The sequence below is a fragment of the Lichenostomus cassidix genome, chromosome 1, assembly GCF_008360975.1.
Source record: "Lichenostomus cassidix isolate B80296 chromosome 1, HeHo_3.0, whole genome shotgun sequence".
Taxonomy (NCBI): domain Eukaryota; kingdom Metazoa; phylum Chordata; class Aves; order Passeriformes; family Meliphagidae; genus Lichenostomus; species Lichenostomus cassidix.
Window position 1 is genome coordinate 60,710,441 of NC_139479.1, and position 19,136 is coordinate 60,729,576.

Here is a 19,136-nt window from a genome sequence, read left to right on the forward strand (position 1 = left end):
GTGGACTGGGGTCAGATTTCCTCAGAGCACTCTTGAAGATGCTCTTCAGCTGCTGGGCTGTCAGGTGAGGGGCTCAGTATTGCCATGGCTTACCTGGTAAGGTACCCTACTTGAGAGGAACAGAACTCAGGATACAGGTCATGAAAGGCATTTATCCTTATGGAATTAGGTCTGCAGCAAGCAGAGGGGAGAAAGCACAGGGGGAAAGGAGCACAGAGGAGAAGAGTAGCTGCCAGGACACCAGAATGGGACTAGGAGTATTGGTAGCAGCTGTGCAGAGTTTTCTGTAGTCCCCCTGCTTTCCTTGCCACAGGACAAAATGAGGTTGTATCACTCCTAAAATCCCCCTCCTGCTGATTTCAGCTTACACAGTTCTGCAAATGGCACTAGTGACCCCCATTCAGCTGACAATAGGGTATCCCTGGGCAGCCACAAGGACTGGGACTCTGCTGGGACACCCCTCTTTTACCACAGCAAGTCCAGCAGCAGCTGAGGCTCTCCATACACCCTTCCACTCTCTCACCTGAAGCTGTCAGTCAGGGTACAAGATCATTCTGAGTCTACAATGCAGAGCTATTAAGGTGTCCAGCCACTGTTGTCTGTGTAATGTAGGGATAATTTTTTTATAGCCCCCATGATACACTAATTTAAAGATACCTATGGCCTTGGCAAATGAAAAAAACAAACCACAAAATCATGAAAATACAATACTGAACAAACTGTGTTTGGGGCTTGACTGTGATCTGGTTCAAGGTAAGGAGTGAGGGGTGTTTTTTAAATTGGTTTATTTTTTATTTATCTCCATTAGTAATTCAACAAGGCCTTTACACATCACTGCTTTCTTATTAGTTACTTTTGAATTGTAAAGGATTCTGGTCACACACAAATTAATGCATCTGTGGATGAAAACTTATAAGGAATAGGGGGAGGAGTGGTGCTCTGGTACCTCCATTGTGTGTTTGCTCTACCAGCTCTGCTGAGGTAGTAAAATGCCATCACCTCTGCCTTGGACATGAGGAGTAGAGCCCAGTAAAGGGCTATATTCAGGTTATCTAGGACAGGTATCAACCCCAAATCTCATGGAAATCCCTGTTCCCCTCTGTTCTGTGAGGAGCTAGACTGAAAGGTGACCTCTCATAAACCTTCAGATGGGAGGAAATCTCTTTTTTCTTGCATTCATGTAGTGATTTTCTGTTAGCCAGGAAACTTTTAAGACTGATTTCCCTTGAATTCCTTTCAGAGGTTTTACCTCAGTCCATAACATTTTCAAAATTTGGGGAAGAAATAGAGTCTGCACTCTTTCAGGGTGCAAGTTAGGAATTCATAACAGCTGTTTATATAAATACTGAACAATTAAATTTATATACTAAAAGTATATAATATATTTACAATTGATATTCATGTAATTTATAAAATATAATCCAAAAAACACCTTGGAGCCTGTTCATGTAGCAATGCAACTTCTTTCCCTAAAACAGCTACTTATATGTTTCTCTTGGCGCCAAGCACATGTGGTAACTTATTTTAGAGGAAAAGTAAAAACATCATTTGGATATTCCTATAAAGATTGTTATTAATGAACTGAGTGACATTTAAAGTACACTGAAAAAGAATTTGGTCTTTGTTTGCCTCTTAAGAAGCAGCTCCATTCAATTTCCTTTCTCTGCCTTCTCTCTGCAAGGGAGATTAGATATGTCTATATGTTTACATCGGGCAGACAGGAGGGGCAGACGGGAGCCACATCTCCAGACGGTGTAAATCCGTGTCGCTGCTGCAGCATCGGTGCTGGGTAGGGTGGTATTATGCTGATTTACTGTGGCTGGGGAATCAGACCTATTTTTTGTCCCCAGCTGGAAGAGCAGCCTGTAAAATAAAAATCACACATCTCAGTTGATTTGAGAGATGCTGCATAGGATTTATCTCTCTAGCAAAATTAAAAAAAAAAAAAATAAAAATTAAAGAACCCCTCTGCAGAGGCTGGTGGCATCCCTTTTAGTACAGCTGATGTTGAGGGCCAAAAGACAACCCTTTGGACAGACGTAACCCCCAGTTTATTAATAGCAGGGGCACAGCAGAGGCTGCCAGGCTGTGAATGTCTCAGGCACGCTGTAAATTTCCAGTTGTTTGTTGTTCCTGCTGCTTGCCTGTGTATGGCATAAATACAGCCTAACGTGACTGAATTATATAGAAAAATGTTACCAATTACTCTGCTTACCTGGATTCCTTCAGCACAGATCCTGTGGGCTGAGCTGATGGAGAATGTGTCGCTTGTGCTGGAGGGGAGAGAAAAAGCTTTCTTTAAAAATAGAAAAAGATCCTCTTTTTGTGTAGAACAGCAGGTTGGAAGGGTTTTTTCCTGCCTTGAGATTTCTTGCCATTTCAGATAAAACCTTCTCACCTTAACGAGGAACATTTTTCCTCATCGGTTTTAATGGTATAATAAATTGAGGGAGAGCAAAGAAAAAGCTCCTGAAAATGAACTGTAAAAAAAGTTGCTGGAGACCGAGGGCAGGCTTTGCAGAGGAAGAGACAAGAGTTACAAGCTAATTTACTTTGCCTTTCTGTTCAGGTTTCATCTGTAAACAGCTTGGGTCTCCTTATTTTAGAGATCCTTTGGAAGGGCATATTCCCATAGGGTTTTTCACCTTCCCTGTGGCTGCACAGGGGCAATGGGCAAAGAGGACTGGGGGTGCCCCTCTGTGGGAAGGTCATGATGCTACAAGAATGGGAAGTGAACCCAAAATGGTAATTTTGGCCCAAACATGTCATATGGGCAGGTGTGGTGCCCTGATGGGTTTGCTGCCAGAGCAGCACCTTTCTCCTCCAGGTTTGCCTTAATTCCGTGGCCAGAGGCTGCACATTTCCCTCTCTGTGCTGAGCACAGCAGGCCTGGGGTCTCTTACAGCCTCCCTCTGCTGGGTTGGTTGTACATCTCAGCTCGTCTCACCCACCCTGTCAGGTAATACAGCTCTTAGGCAACTACCTCAGTGTCTCCATACCAAGTGGTCTTATTTCCAAAAAATCAGAGAGGACAGAGGGAAGAGATTCAGGGCAGGCATATTCAGAAGGTGGTGGGAGAGAGGAGAGGTGCCTGTGGAAGCACAGGGGTTTGGAGAAAGAAGGTGGATAAGGAGGCATTTGGGAAGGGCAGTAGGGCGGCAGAGGAGATGGCAGAAAAGAAAATATAAAGAGGTAAGACACATGGTAAAAAAGAGAGGTATGCCTATGACAGGGAGCCAGAAACAGCACTGAAATGCAGGTTCCTGCTCAGATTACATAAGTCACTCTTATGAAAGACAAAAAACAATGAAAAGAGATCCAAAGAAGCCAAAAAAAGCCCTGTGAACCAGAAGACATATTAAATGTTTACTCTGGGCCCCTAATGAGGCATTCCCATATTTGACTTTCCTTGGTAAATCTTCCTGTGTCTACAGACTAGCTCTCTACTGAAACAGGCTGAAACAAACTTCATATATCATCTGAATTTTAATTGTGATGTGCAGATTCAAGAAATGATTGCCTAGGATAGCACTGAGAGAGGTTTCTGCATGCATTTGCTTCCTGTCTTTTGTGGCTGTTTCAGACTCTCAGCCTCTTGCCAGGATAGACTTGTCCTCAAGGATGCAGCTCACATATATGCCTGTTAAGAATAGTTGATTTCCACATGGAAAGCTCTTTAAAAAATTAACCCTACGTGTGTGAACAGTTTGTTTTTCTCATTCTTAGGAGCTGGCGAATTTGCATTGAGAAAAATGCAAAAGTGAGCAGAAAACATGTCTGTTGAAAACCCCTGAGGAGGACCAATGCATGAATTCCTTAGGAAATAGGTAACCCTTTACTTCAAGGAATAGCCTGGCTCTTTCATGCTGGCTGTGCATTTCTGACTGTGCCAAAGCAGGCTGTGCCAGGGGCTCTCCCATAGCAAGTGGAATCCCTGCTCATACCATGTTCAAAGACGAATTAATGGAAAATTCCAATCTTTCCCCCCAAAAATGGTTTAGACTTAGAATAAGGCCCAGTTGTCCCACTTGGACCCCAGTTTGTGATCCAGCCCATGTGGCTGAAAGTCAGCAAAGTCTCCCTGTGCAGACAACCAGCTGCTCTTCACCAGGGTTGCTGTGCTGTCCCCTTCCAGTAGCTTTTGATGGAAAGCTACTTGTCCCTTCCTCATCCACTCACAGGGGACAGCTGTGACCCTGTCCTGCATGCAGCCACAAGTCACATCCTGGCTTGCAAGTAGCATCACCACAGGCAGCCAGAACCAAAATAGGACAATTAATTCCTTAATTCCTCAAAAGAGGAAGTTTATCTCCTATAACTTAGAGGGGCTTTTTTTCCACATATTGACTATATTTTTGCCCCTGCTAGCTGCCTTCAAATATTGGCTGGATTACTTAATGAGCGGTAAATTAAAAGCAGGGTGTATAAATCTATCTGTATCTATCTACCTGTCTATGTATTTATCTATCTATCCAAAGTAAACAGAACCTGTGGAATCCTGTGGGAGAGATATCAGTCTAATATTAATTTGCTGGCATTTACATGCAACACAGCAACTCCGATCCAGAAAAAATGAAAACGGATGCTCCTAAAATGGATGGGTGGGGTTTTGTGTTTAAACTCTTACTTGGTTTAATTATGATTTTCCTTTCATTCCGGGTTAGTATTTTGCATTTGTGGTGAGCTCTCTCCACGGCTGTGATTAAGATCTGGATGCTGGTGCTCCTTATTGTGCTCTCACAGCTCAGTGTTTTTTCCCAAAATGTGGTACAAACCAGCCCAGCAGTCTACACAAATGCAGGCCTCACTTGCAGGCAGAGAAGGGCAGGCATATGTTGCTCCTCACAATCCATCCAAATTTTAGGTGTCCAGTCTCTCATCTTTCACCATATGATGGAGTGACTGCAACACTCAGCTAGGGAAGACTGACTGAGGCCTTTGACATGGTCACAGATAACATTCTTCTCTCCAATTTGGAGAAGCATGGGTTTGAAGGGTGAACTATTCAGTGGGTAAGGAATTGGCTGGATTTACCACCAGCCAGAGTTGTGGTAAATGTCTCTAAGTGCAAAAGGAGGGTGGTGATGAGTGGTGCTCCTCAGGGCTCTCTTTTGGGAGCTGGTGCTCTTTGATACCTTCATCAATGACACAGTGAGTCTCAGCAAGTTTGCAGATGGAAACAAAGCTGAGCAGTGCAGCTGACACAACAAAAGGCTGAGATACCATCCAGAGGAGCTCGGATAAGCTTGAGAAGTGGGTCCATGAGAGCTTCCTGAAGTTCAAGTCGAAGTGCAAGGTGATCCAACTGGGTTGGGGCAACCCCAGACATGAGTACAGACTGGGGGAAGAGCTCACTGAGAGCAGCCCATGTGGAGGAGAACTTGGAGGCTCCTTCTGGTGGATGCAAAGCTGGACATGACCTGGTGATGTACTCCTGCAGCCCAGAAAGACAACTGCAATCTGGGCTGCACCAAAAGGCATGGGACCAGCAGGCTGAGGGAGGTGATTTTGACCCTCTAATCTGTCCTTGTGAGACCCCACCTGGAGTACTGTGTCCAGCTGTGGGGACCTTAACCCAAGAAAGACGTGGATTTGCTGGATTGAGGCCAGAGGAGAGCCATGAAGATGACCAGAGTGGTGGAGCACCTCTCCTATGAAGACATGCTGAGAGAGTTGGAGTTCAGTATGAAGAGAAGGGTCCAGGGAGACATCACTAGAAGCCTTTCAGTACTTAAAAGAGGCTTAAAAAAAGATGGAGAGTGACTTTTTACATGGACAGACAGTGACAGGACAAGGGGGAATGGTTTTAAATTGAAAGAGGGAAGATTTAGATTAGATGTTGGGAGGAAATGCTTTACTGTGATGGTGGTGAGACATTGGCACAGGCTGCCCAGAGATGATGTCAATGCCCCATCCCTGAGAGTGTTCAAGGCCAGGTTGGATTGAGCTGTGAGCAACCTGGCCTGGTGGAAGGTGTCCTTGCCCATGGCAGGGATGTTGGAAATAGATGATCTATAAGGTCCCTTCCAACTCAAACCATCCTATGATGGTTTATTCTATGGTTCTGTGATATGCAGACAGAAATGTAGAAATGCTCTGGAACAGCTGACTTATTCTCTTGCCTTCCCTGTAACAGATTGCTAAAAAATACCTGCTAATATCTCTTCTTTCTTCAGAGGTCTTTCAGGAAATTCAATTGTAATTTTTGCTTGTTTTGCAGGAAGGGATGAGGAGGCTCCTTCAGGCTCTGCATCACAGACAAAATCTCCGCTTGTTCTCCTAGCTGGCTCTTCGTTGAAGAGAGCAAGATTAGTCTGCTCAATGTAGTCTTTCACTCTCTGCAGTCTGAAGGCCTCTTTAGAAGCTGCATATTCCTCTTCCAGCCTTTTCAAATTTTCCACTGTGAGAGCGGAACTGGAATATGATGACCAAATCCGAAGGGGAAATATTTTTTGTTGGGACTGGTAACTGCAAGATCCTGACAACTTGTGTCCATTAAACATATCTGCAATGCATTAAGGAGATGAGAATCTTTAGCAACAGGCAAAGCCAATTCATCATTCTCATAACAAAGAAAGAAAGAAAAGAGAAATCCCATTAGTCATTTACTCCTGATGGACATATTGATTGATGTAGTTAAAATGTTCACACTGAGATAACCTTATTAGATAGAAAATCACTTTCTTTTCAAGAGGGTCTACTAGGCTCCAATTCAACAAAGCACTTAAACAAATACCTGATATTAAGGGCATGCCCAGGTCCTATTGGTGGGATTTTCTTAAATTGTTCCCTCCTAACACTTAAGGCCAAAGCTTAAGATAGCTACAAAGGATGACGTAATGCCTATCTGTGTTGCAGATATGCTCAAAGTTGAGCAACCAAATACCTTACTTCATAACACACTATGTTACCTTCTTCACTGCTAAGGCTGTACTAAAGATTGCATCAGTGATTTCATTATTAACCCAGTTTGTTTTGGCTGTAAAATGCTGTACAGCTGAAACTTACTGTGTGCAGGCTGAATAGAGTGCACTTTATATTCATTACTAGTACTCAGACAAATTATTTTGGACAGGTTTGCTACACGCTGATGGAGAAAAAAAATAAAAATGTACAGTGGAATCTATTGAATCTGTTTAATTGGACCTGCTGGTGGCCATCCGACCATGCCAATTAAATAAAGACAAACAAAAGCAGCTCTCAGAGGACCTGCAGTGAATAAACCCAGGGTAAATACTGCATGGTTTTTCTTATTGCATTATTCTGTATAGTTGTGTGTCTGAAACATAAACTAGCCATAAAAAGCAACTCACCCTCCTGTTTGCAATATCTGCTTAATTGTGTCTGCATCTTCCGTTCACCCACTCAGTCTGTTTAATGTCAAAAGATAAAGGAGGGGAAAATAATAAGGTTAGTTTGGCAGAACTAGTGCTTTGCAACCTCTTCTTTCCTGGCCTGCCCCTCCCTGTCCATTCCCATTGGGCATGGTGCTCCTCTGCTCTGTCTGACTGCAAACTGAGATGGCTGTTTCCAGGCATTTTATCAATGCAGGAGACCCAAACCCTTCCATTGCCCTGGGTAGAGGGGTCTCTGCCAGCACTGTGGGAGCCTACAGACACACTTGCACTCAGGCACTGCAGCTGCCCTTGGGATCTCTCAATGGGACATGCCCATCACCCCTCAGCCAGGATTCCCCATTTCTGAGAGGGGAGTAGGCAAAGGCCAAGCAGGACCAGCACAGCCCTGTCTGAGGTCAAGATGCTGCTCAGGCAAGGTCCCAGCCAGGGCTGTTTCTGAGATGCTCTGGCAATGGTCCTCTGTTACCATTTCTCGTGCACTGAAGACTGCAAATCTGAGACCTCATGGTTATCACATGTGAATCCCCAAGGCTGAACTGGTTTACCTGTGTAATACAAGTGCCTGACACAATGAACCTAAGTGCTACAGAGAAGCACATGTACAAACAAGGTATCAGTACTTCTACCTTTGTCGATCAAACATACACATCTCATAAAAGAAATCACTGAGTTGTTCTGGCAAAGGCCACATTACCTAACTCTGTGTTGGATTCACATTAAGGATGACCTTTAATTCTCCTCTTATCCTTCTCTTGGGGTAATATTTTTTCAGTTTTCTGGAAGTTTCCTTCTGATGCAGGCACTTGTGAAAACTAATGCCAGTGACCCAGAAAGACCCTCAGGGTTTGTCTCACTCCTGGTTTGGTCTAGGTTAGCTGTCAACATCTGATTGTAAAGCACCTAGCTTGACCAGGGGTAGTCTAACACACTGCATCCTTCATTGCTGGGACACAAAGTATCTTATCATGTGATCTAATTATAATGCTTGATTTTAATCTCCTCAGGGAACTAGTTTTGGAAAAGTATGTAATTTCTGCCTTTCATGGACAATTTTGCTGTTTCTCTTGTAACAGGTTCTTAAGATACCTTTGCTTCTTACTCATACTTTAAGACAACTCTATGTTATTAGCTTTGCTGATCTTTGCACTGCTGTCATTCTACTTCCTCTGTCAAGTTCTTGTGGTCACAGACCTGTAGAGCAAGCAGGGCTGAGAGGTGCCTCTGGAGGTCACCAGGGCCCAGGACTCTCCTCAAAGCAAGTCAACTAGATCAGGGTCCTTGGGTTTTTGCCTAGTCAAGTCTTATTTCCAAAGGCTTTCCAACTTTCCCGCTGCCATATTTAACCACCCTCATGCTGAAAATATTTTTGCTAGTATCCAATTGGAATATCACATACTCCAGTGTGTGTCTGTAGCCCCTTATCCCACTGTGGTGCGGCTCTGAGAAGTTTGTCTCATCCTTACCCTCTCATTTGGCATCTTCAGGCAGCAGTGAGAGGTACTTGAGTGTTTTCTCCTCCAAGCTGAGCAGTCCCACTTCTCTCAACCTCCTCATAAACTCCAGCCTCTACATGTCTTGGTAAGTTTTTGCTCCAGTACATTGTCTCTTGTACTGGGGAGCCCCAGAGGGGATAGAGCATTCCTGATGTTCCTCACTGGTGCCAAGCAGAGGGTGATAATCGTATTTCTCCACCAAGTGTTTGAAAGTCAAGTCTAATCTGGCTGTTTTGGCCACAGCTCAGGATCACCTGCATTCTCCTGCTGCAATTCCATGTAATTGCCATTTCCCTGGAATTGCAATGCATGGATCTGGGCAAGCTCAGAGGCTGCTCTGAGGTGAGCTGGTGCCACTTTCACAATGCCTCCATGGCAAGAGCTGTCCTGGCCTTGTGTGTCTGTGCACAGTGTGTCACCCAGGTGTGTCCCTGTGCACCACCATTGCTTAGCACTCACTGCTCTCCTTGAACTCTTCCTCTTTCATGAATGTTTTAAAGGATGTTTTATAATGTATTATTTGTAAGGCTTTTAAAAATTTTTCTCTTGCAGCCTTGAAAATGGGGAATTGGAATAAATGAAAGTACAAGTGAGGTGAGCATTTCTCAAACCTGGTGGAAGAGCATGAGCCATGAACATGTGGGCTTAGCTCCCTGCCTGACCCCATGCAGCAGCAGCAGCAGCAGTGCCCACAGGCATAATCTCATCCTTCAGATATGGCTTGTGTATGTTGTCTTGTCACCCTTCCTATCCTGACTTTCCCCAAAACAAAAGAGAAAAATCACCTCATACAAGAAGTGTGGAGAACTACTCTTCCAGTGGTGGAATAATGTTTTGAATGGATTACCCCATTCTCTCTGTGTCACTTCACACAGAAACATATATCTGACCCTATGGGAATCAGAGATCAGGAGGGTAAAGCCTTTAGGACAGGCAGTTTCTGGCTCTGTGCTTGCATTGTACCTGCCAGACTGAATTTTCACGCCCGTGAGGATTGTCCCACTGAATAATCTGAATTACTGTACCTTTTAGAGTACCCTCTCTTGGCACTTGGCACATCAAAGCTGCACAACTCCCGGATCAGCAGTTTCCGCACAGTTTGAAGGAACACAGTACTTGAGTGTTGAACTTTTCAAAGGAACTGAAGAGGATAAAATGAAGTATTTTATTGAATTCTAAATATAGAGGTTTTTTTTTTGTTTTGTTTTTTTTGTTTTCATGCTTCTTTTCATCAGAAGAAATGTTTGAAACAAAAAGCCCATGGCAAATTAGAGGGATGGAATGCCACATTTTGAATGTGCCAAAGTTAAATATTCCTTCTTTGGAAATTTGCCTCACCCTCTCCATCATGAGCCATTCTGGGATTTTGATATCAAACCATCATGTTTTTCATTTGACCTGATGCATATTTTAGTTCCAAAGCCCAAGATTTTTGCAAAATGCAAATAGAACGTTTTGCTAATCTGGTCAGATAGGATCGCCACACAAAGAAGAGTGCTCTTGCTTTTGTAAGCTCATAGTTCATGGGGACTGATATTAAATAGGAGAATCAGTTACATCAAAATGGCAGGCTTAAAAATCTCATAGATGATGGTAAGCTGCCCATTGCAATATCACGGGAGATCATCACTCAGCATTCACAAACACATCTGCAGCACTGCAACACATCTTCTCCAAAGCCATATCTGTCCCTGACATCAGAGCTTGCTATAAAAAGCAAGAGAATTCAAAGCAACATTTACTGGCTATTTCCTCTGTGAAGCTTCACTTTCTCTATAGCTCTTCTGTTCTCATAATAATATGCTGAAATCTAGTCAGAATGTTTGAATCTTAGAGAAACAAAACACAGCTGAAGTAGCTGGAAGGCGAAGGGCTTGGGAGGCAATTTCCTCTGATTCATCTGGAGACAAAGGCAGAGAGATGGCTGTGTTTGTGTTAATAACAGTGGAATTGCCTCCCTGGCACTGTTACCCCGATATTTCTTTAGCTCTTGCTGTCATGCCCCATCTCACAGCCCCCCCGCCCCCACCCCTCCCCCCCAGTGCTCTCAGACACAGCCAGGCTGGATATGTTCATAGGAGGTCACAGCAGCACCTCCTGGAATCCCCATCCTGTTGCACTTCCCTGGATAAAGTGGGGCTGGTGAATCGAGCTGCCCAGCCCCACATGGGTATTCCCATCATAACTGCCAGCCTGACCATCAGAGCATTGTTTTCTTTACTCTGAGCTCTCCCATCATCCCCCGCCAAGAATCAAGCTGGCTTCACCCTTTCTACGACCCCGTTCCTTGGGTTGGCATCCCCCACTGGGGGCAAGGATGGCCAGGAAAACATTGCCAAGCTCTTCCACTGACAGCAACTGGTGGGACCCAGTATCCCAGGCAGCTCTGCTGGGTGCTGCAAAAGAGACAACACCTTCCCTTAGGATCATCTCAGGGGAAATGGTTTTATTTGCACATCTGTAACTCCCCAGGCAGAGGGAGCAGACAGAGAGTGCAATGCCATCAAATGAGAATTAAACTTTGTGTAATACTGCAAAACATCATCAAGATTAATTCCAGTTGTAAGCTCCCTGCACATATGCCAAAAGGTAGAGGAGTGCTAGGTACACAAGGCTAGACAGACTTCCATACACAGACATTGCAGTGGAATTTCTGCACCAGAGTGGGTCTGGAGAGAATACTGTGTAAATATGAGTTCAGTCAGCCTCTGCTTTCCATTTCTATCTTCAAGATATTTGTGCTTGTAGAGGGAATCTTTCCCTCCAAGTAATACCTGCTTGGTCCTATGGGATTTATAATCTCCCAGTTTAGAGTCCACTGCAATGAAAGGCATGCACAGTGCCTTGACTTTGTTTAGATGTGACATTCTGGCAGGACTTTCCAGTGCAATGGCTGATATCAGGAGCTGTCAGACCCACAGCCCAGGAGGGACTGGGGACTCCAGGAAAGCATCACTGCAGTCTCCCTATTTATTGGGGCAGAGAGATCTGCTGGCACCATGGGTGCTGTGATGCTCAGAGCTACAGCTTCACACCACCCACCAAGGGCAGGTTGGGGTGGTGAGCTCCACACCTCCTTACATGCTAAAAAAGCAGATATGTTTGTGCATATATACATGTAGGTATGAAAATATTTCCAGTCTCAAAGAGGGTAGCTGGCTACTTTCCTTACAGTGTGCACATTATACACAGAGTACTGATGTTATTATTATACACATTATATACATTCACATAAATAACATCATGCAATGGAATATATATCTCTCAAAAAAAAAAGAGAAAAACAAAACAACAACTAAAACATTTATGGACTTTAATTGCCAAAAAAGCCTATTAAAAGCAAGCAGGTTGTTTCATCTATTTTTACCATTCCAGCTGTGTCCTGAGTAGGTCTCCAAATTCTAAGTTGTAACCACTATTTTGCAGAGAAAACAATCTCCTAAAATAACTCTGTTCCTGTACTTTGCACTTTCAAAGATGTTTGGAAAGCAATTGGTCACTATAAATCACACAGAAGACTCTTGAGTGGTTTCCTGTTGTGCAGCCCTTATGCCTGTTGCATCCTACCAGTCCTATAAGCACCAGCAGAGCCAGTAATACTCATCTCAGCAGTGTCTTTCCATTTGAAGGGCTGCATCCAAAAGCCTGGATCTCACCATAGAAGTGACATTGGCTCCAGCTGAGTGGCTGATTACCTCTCTGTAACATGCAGTGGCCATTAGTAGGCTTAAAGAATTACAGAAGTATACGGCAAATCTGTGATGATCCAGGCCCCAGAGAATTCACACAGCCTCAAGGTTATAAAGATCATAAAGTTCTGCAGGTGCAGGGATGAGAACCAGCTGCCTCTGCTTGCAACCAGGAACACCCACAATTAAGAATGGAACCCATTTATTCTGGTAAGTCAGAAAAAAATACATTTGTAAGATATAAGTGTAAACAGCTCAAGAGGGATATGCAGAATCAGACTACCAAGCTCTAATGTTGGGATTTAAAATGTGACTTTGGCAGATGCCATTGCCTGGGCCGTGGAGCAGGCAAGACTCCCACTGTACACACAGCTGAGGAGCTACAGTCCCTGAATGCTCCTCAGAAAGCCTGGCACTTCAAGAGAACAGTGATTATACCACACAGTAAAGCAAAGCAGCTCCAGCCACAAATCATGGTTTTTAGTGCTTGTACTGGGACTTGTGGCGGGAGAGACAAGAAGTGGTCTGAAGTCAGACTGTCTGAAAGTACAGAAATCCCCGATTAACTGCCAGTGGTTCTGTCTCTTTCCTGCTCTGGAAGAGTAAAGGACTCATCTGACAGCAAGGCCAGGGATTTATTGAGTTTGGCTCTGGGTTACACAGAGCTGAAGTTACTGCTGGCTGCGGTTTTGATTTCTAACACTGCAGCAAACTGCAGGTAGAAACATTTTTCCTCATTTTTGCTCCCAGGACTTGATCCTCTCATCCACACAAAGGCCTTTTGGCAGGACAGTCTTACTTCGTGTCCTGCACTGCAAAAAGGAAGCCCAGGCTTCACTGCCTTTTGTCCTGCCCTCTGCAAAAGCCAAATATTTTAGCAGAGGTGAGAACAGCATTTCTTGGAGGTGGAGAATAATGTATAACCAATCCATTGGCCCCTAAATATAGAACTAAAGGTCATAGTCACAGCACATCCAGTCAAACACCAGTGGTGTAAATTTGCAGTGATAGCTGGTAACTACAACTGCTGTAGGTTTATAAATCACAATTATACTGAGCCAGTTGTACTGAGAGAGAGCTGAAAGGCTCTCTGGTGTCTCCTCCTTCCCCAGACAGAATAGACTATTCTCATGCTATTCAACTGAGCCTCTTATTTATGCTTCACATCTAAAAATCTAGATGTTATGGTAAGTCTAGGGTAAAAATACGTGTACTCACAGAATTGTCCATTAAAACTACAAGTTCTGAAGTAGAAATTTATGATGAAGAAAATAAAGAGGTAAAGGAATATTAATATTGTTTATGAACACAGAGAATGAGAAAGAAGCCAAGGCACAATGCTGTTAGCACCAACCCTGCTGAGACACAGTCCTACCAGATGCCTTAAAAACCTCTTGCCCATGCCATAGGCACCTTGCAAGAAGCTACCTGCCAGGATGTGTTGTCCCCATATGCCATTCTAGGGTCTGCCAACCCGAGGGTCTGCAGCAGTATCTGCAGTCAGAGTGGAGTGGGCAGACGGTGCACTGACTCTAGCTCTCCTGAGGATTGGCTCAACACTTATTTAAGAAAGTTTTTCTTTATTTTCTGTTTTTGTTTTCAATTTTTATGAAGGTATGCTATAGTATGATCTGGTCAACTGTTGCTTCTACATCTCAGGAAAGTCTGATCTCAGGGGTGGCTGGAGGGCTGAGGGGGGAGACTGGCTCTGTATCTCTCTAATTCCCATCACCCATTCTTGTGTCTCTACCTCTGCCTGCTGCAGGGAAGGCAATTGCCCTTGGGGCATCCTGCAGCATCCTTCTCCTCCTTGCTCCCTAACTTCCATATAGGGTGGATTTTTTCCATCAGAAGAGAAAACAGGGAAGGAGAACAGCAAAATTGGGTTAAAGGAGGAAACATGAGGATAAATGGCAAAGCAGCATCTGATAGCCACAAAAACGCTCTGTCCCCATCATCACAGGTGTCCCAGAACAGAATTACCTCTTTGGGCAGGAATATCCAGGAGACTCTCTGCCACAAGAAACCAGCAGAGATCTGCTGTCTGGGAGGTGCCTGGAACGCCTTCTTGATCCTCAGTGTCCCTGGGTGTTGTTGGGACTCTTCTTGTCACTGTTCTGCTGGGCTGTTGGCCCCTCCGTGTTCCATGGGGGATCCATTGGGGTTCTGTTTGGATTCTATGGGGATTCTGTTGCCATAGTTCCCATGTTGCCACTCCACATGTCCCCAGTCAGGGACATGGGGGCTCCTGCTAGATTGCAGCCCTTCCTGGGCATTTTGGTGGGGCTGTGGGAGCTTGGCCAGGGCTTGGGAATGGAGGGGAAAGGGATTTGTCATGGTGGACAGGTTCCACCCCAGTGTCCCTTGCTGTTCTTTCTTGCTGTGTACTGCACCTTGAGCCTTCTTTGTCACAAGCTGCCCCCATGGGCCACAGCACACCAACATCCTCATCCCATCACCTGCCAGTGCTGGGGCATGCAGTGTATTAGCAACCCCTGCTGTCCTCACAAAGGGCTCTCCAGCTTCTTGGGTTTAGGTCTTTTATATTATGTACCTTTTTTTCTCACCATCCAAAAGTGAAGTAAGGTTTCTGCTTATTCTGGCAGCTGAGTGTGTGAGCTGAAAGGGCTTGGGGAAGTTGCAAAGGCTAATGACTTGGGCAAAAACTGCTTTTACATTTCACTCAGAGATTTCTTGGAGGTAAAGCCAGGTTTAAAGGGAATGCTTGCCTGAGTCCAGCTGTGAGATGTACTGGTGCTGTCAGGAAGTTGTGGCTCTGTCTCTGCTGCCTCCAGCTGTGCTTGACCCTCTGCAGTCAGTTCCTTTAAATCCCTCCATCAGACTCCATGGGGTATTTTCCACTCTGGTGACTAAGTCCATTGTAGACAAGTCTCAGAGAGAGGAATTTGCCTCATGCTTGGCACTGTTTTGGTGGTTTTTTAAATGTTCTAAGGGGACAAATGACAACAGGTGAAACAAAAAACCACATGACCTGGTCAGTGGTCCTGCAGCTGACTGCAGAGCCCTCTGCTTTATGTGTCCTTCAGCTCAACACTGCAGCCTGATTTTCCTCATCATGAGACAAGCCATAAAAGCTGAACCAAAATGCCAGTGTGTTTCATGTGTGGTCCCAAAGTAACAATTGATCTGGTGGAACTGGAGGAGTTTTCCTCCTCCTGGCTCCTGCTGCAAAGGGTGCAGAGAAAGCTCCAGATGATGGTCAAAGCTGATGCCTGTTCTCAGGGGCAGTGCTCACCTCCTCTTTGGACAGTTGTGATATCAACATTCACCTTGGGTGCCCAATATTCCCCAGGGGCATGGAAGTTTCCTGTGCTATGGTACTGTCATGCATGGGCTGGGGCACAGATTCCCATTGCAAAACAATGAATGGTTTTGTGGAGGCAGGGGACATTCCCTATTATACAGTTATTTAAATCAAAATCGTTTATTGTACAGCACATACCTCTAATATACTATAGATTTTATAATTCACTTTAATTTCTCACCAGGAAAAAGTCAATTCCTGCATGGCAGGGCAGCCAGAGGAAAGAATACTTTAGTCTGCTCAGCAAACAGCAACCTATTTTTAATCCAAAGGCCCTGTTAGCTCTTACCTATTTAATGTAAAAACAGGATTTACTACACGTACAACTTAATCCCCTTTTTATATTTGCATAGGGATCCCGAAGCATGTGTATGAACAGTTTTTGAGATAAGAGAGGGAAGGCCTCAGGAGTCAAAGTCATTGTTTTTGCATTAAGTATTTAATGCTAAACATAAATATTGAGAGGACTGAATTCCTGTGCACTTGCAGACTTCACTCTTGTGCTCCTGAGGATTTTTGCTTCATATCCAATTATTAAGAGCCTGGTGGTAAGTGAATGGAAAAAAAATGCAGGAAGCCTTTATAGACACTTACTGGGCTTCATTTTCCAGTTAAAAGCAGAGACAGCTTATAGGCAAAACAGAAGCAAAGGTGGTGTAGCTCTCATCTCCCTCAAAAGAGTGTGGCTGAGGAATGTGCCAGGCAGTAGAAATGAAGCCCTAGGGAAGGGACTTTCTCCAGTGGTAACCTCTGGTAAGGGGATTGAAGTTGGAGCTCCTGTGGCGCACATTCATCAACCCTGCTCATTGCAATTCGCATGATTTACGTTCTCAAAATCATGATTAGGTGGTGAAAAAAAATGATCTACGTGCAGGTTGACTTCAGAAAGCGACATTCTTTGTCCAGATCCAATCAAGCCCCGCAGCATGCAGTCCTTTTGATTTAGCATTAATTTTAATACGTGTGTCCCTGAAAATTACCCTCCTGGCTTTGGAAACCTCAGAGATGAAGAGACTCTCGGGTAAGTACTGGGCAGAAGATTATGTCTGAGAGCTGTCATTGTTTTCTCCAAAGGCAGCTTTGCTGGAGTGAAGAATGGGATGCACTGGCATTATATTAAATTTTAAAATGTAGTCAGAGACAACTTGGTGGGGAAATGTACTTCTCCAGACATAAAGTGGGGTCCAGAGGAACTCCACCAGAATGGCTTGTGGAGTTGCTGTGATCTCAACAGTGCAATACAGTGAGCAGCAGACTTTTCCCTTGCTCTAGTCAGTGCAATCAGATTTATTTTTGCTCTTTTGCTTCTGATGGCTGTGATAAGGTGGGCAAAATATGTCTACCTTTGGATGTAAAATCCCTCACACACTTGATGTCGTGACTTCAACAGGCCAAGGTTTTACACTGAAGCCTCCTTGTTGCTGCCTCTCAAAGCTTTCCAAGACAGTCAAGTAACAGTCTGATTCTTGCCTGCTGACATGCTTGGGCTCTTCATTTCAAGACAAAAAACAAAAACCAACAATCTGCACGGGCAAAATAAAAACCAGGGTAAAATAGGAGGGTAAATCCCTAGGCAGCATCTCTCCATCAGGCCTTTCTATATCATCTTGCTGTATCAAACTTAAAAAGCAAATTTTGCCTAACGAGCATAAGCAGTCTGTGGCCAGTCATCCAGGCAAATGGCTCATGGCTACAGGGGAGGAGGAAATCAGAAGAAATCTCTTACTTAACTACTGCAGTCTGAGAAAATGAGCTTGCACCCAAAACTTGTGTGGGTTCAATCAGACAGGCAAATGAGCAAGAACATTTTTATTAGCATGCTACATGCCTAATAACATTTTTGAAACCATTAGCCAGCCACACCACACCAGTGACAGATTTCTTATGCTCTTGAGTGGTTCTCCCACCCTACAATTTTTCTTCTAAGAACAGAAAGCTGTAGTGCTGATTGCAAAGGACAGATACTTAATTACAGGGCTTGTTATTAGCAGAGTCTGGGAAATCAAAAGTCTGCAGTTCATATGATGTAGAGAATGATGAAGCATCTCAAATCACTAATGTGATTCAAAGTAGGGTCTCTTGGAATTTGCACATTTATTTTCCCCATTAAATCTGTGGGAAAGCCTATTTGCAGCAAGATTTGGAAGGCTTTGCACTTACTTTCCTTGACTTTTACCAAAACTAAATTTTGAATGTTTTCCTGACATCTTTATCCCATCAGTCTGTCAGTCAGTCTCACAATGTCCTTCATGCAAATCTCTCAGGGAACTCTATAATCTAGTGTTAATAAATGTCTTGAAGGAAAACAATGTTTGACAACACCTCAAAGACTTGAAATCCTGCTGCATGCAAGCACAACCCAGCAATCTACTGGGGCATGCTGTCTGTTTGCTACCCTTGGTGCACGTTCTTGGCTGATCACAGCACTGCAGGCTTGCTGTCCTCAGGTGTGGCTAGTGGGGAATGACCTTGGGAAAGGATGGGAGTGGGGCTGTTTCCAGTTGGCACACACCTCTGTCCCTGCTAAGAGTCTGCTTTATAGTCGTGCTCAAACCAGATATATTGTTTAGATTAAAATGGAGAGAGAGACAGAGAGAAAAGAAAGCATTCATCAGTAAAGATGTGAAGTGAGGGAAAACAGGCACTTCTTATTGTGTTGCTGAAGGTTTTGTATAGATAACAAGCCATTAAACTTTATGACCAAGTTCTCAGAGTAGTAACACTTTGGTTGTTTTTATGCTGCCTGCACAAGTTTTGGACTGCTTCTGACCCCTCTCCCCTCCTGCATTTTCCTCCCTTCCCCCTGCCCATTTCTGTGAGATATTTGGTCCTTTGAATAAATCACACCTCTTCATTTTTCATGGGCTGGTTGTCAAGTCCAGTGCCTGTCTCTTAAGGACAGTCCATCAGGCGGAGCTGATCTCATTTGGTGATGGTGCAAAGCACATCTGAGCTTTTGTCTTTCCAGTGGATGATGCTAGAAATTTCATGTGCTGGTAGTCACTTAGTTGATGAGTGTTATGGCTTCCTGGCTTGAAATATTTGACTCCAAAATTCCTGTTGTGACATGTGGTATACGTGGAGAGAAAATTTTGCGTTTTTTCATTATTTTAATTTGGTGAAAAGAATATAGAAGTTAGGGTCATTTGTAATTCCAGAGTTTTCAGTTTTCAAAAAAAAAAATAGATCTTCCAGCTCTTCTTCTTTCTCACACCCTCTTTCAGGACTAATATATCTTAGGCTAATTCTAAACTTTGAACAAAACCCAGAA

The 19,136-nt window shown here is 44.1% G+C and overlaps 1 protein-coding gene across 2 annotated transcripts; it reads right to left on the minus strand.

Annotated features, from left to right (window-relative positions):
- Nucleotides 1-1,555: 1,555 nt before the first annotated feature.
- Nucleotides 1,556-14,702, minus strand: LOC146444716 (uncharacterized). 2 transcript variants are annotated; one of them, XM_085059614.1, is made up of 6 exons: nt 14,524-14,701; nt 9,877-9,992; nt 7,314-7,370; nt 6,152-6,505; nt 2,216-2,273; nt 1,556-1,863 (listed from the first exon to the last, which is right to left on the minus strand). In XM_085059614.1, the coding sequence occupies exons 3-6, from the start codon at nt 7,348-7,350 to the stop codon at nt 1,650-1,652; spliced, it is 663 nt and encodes a 220-aa protein (XP_084915740.1). In that variant the 5' UTR covers nt 7,351-7,370; nt 9,877-9,992; nt 14,524-14,701; the 3' UTR covers nt 1,556-1,649. The 2 variants fall into 2 exon arrangements, with proteins under 2 accessions (XP_084915740.1, XP_084915750.1); XM_085059624.1 differs by lacking the exon at nt 9,877-9,992 and having other exon boundaries at nt 14,524-14,702.
- Between the last annotated feature and the right edge of the window lie 4,434 nt (nt 14,703-19,136).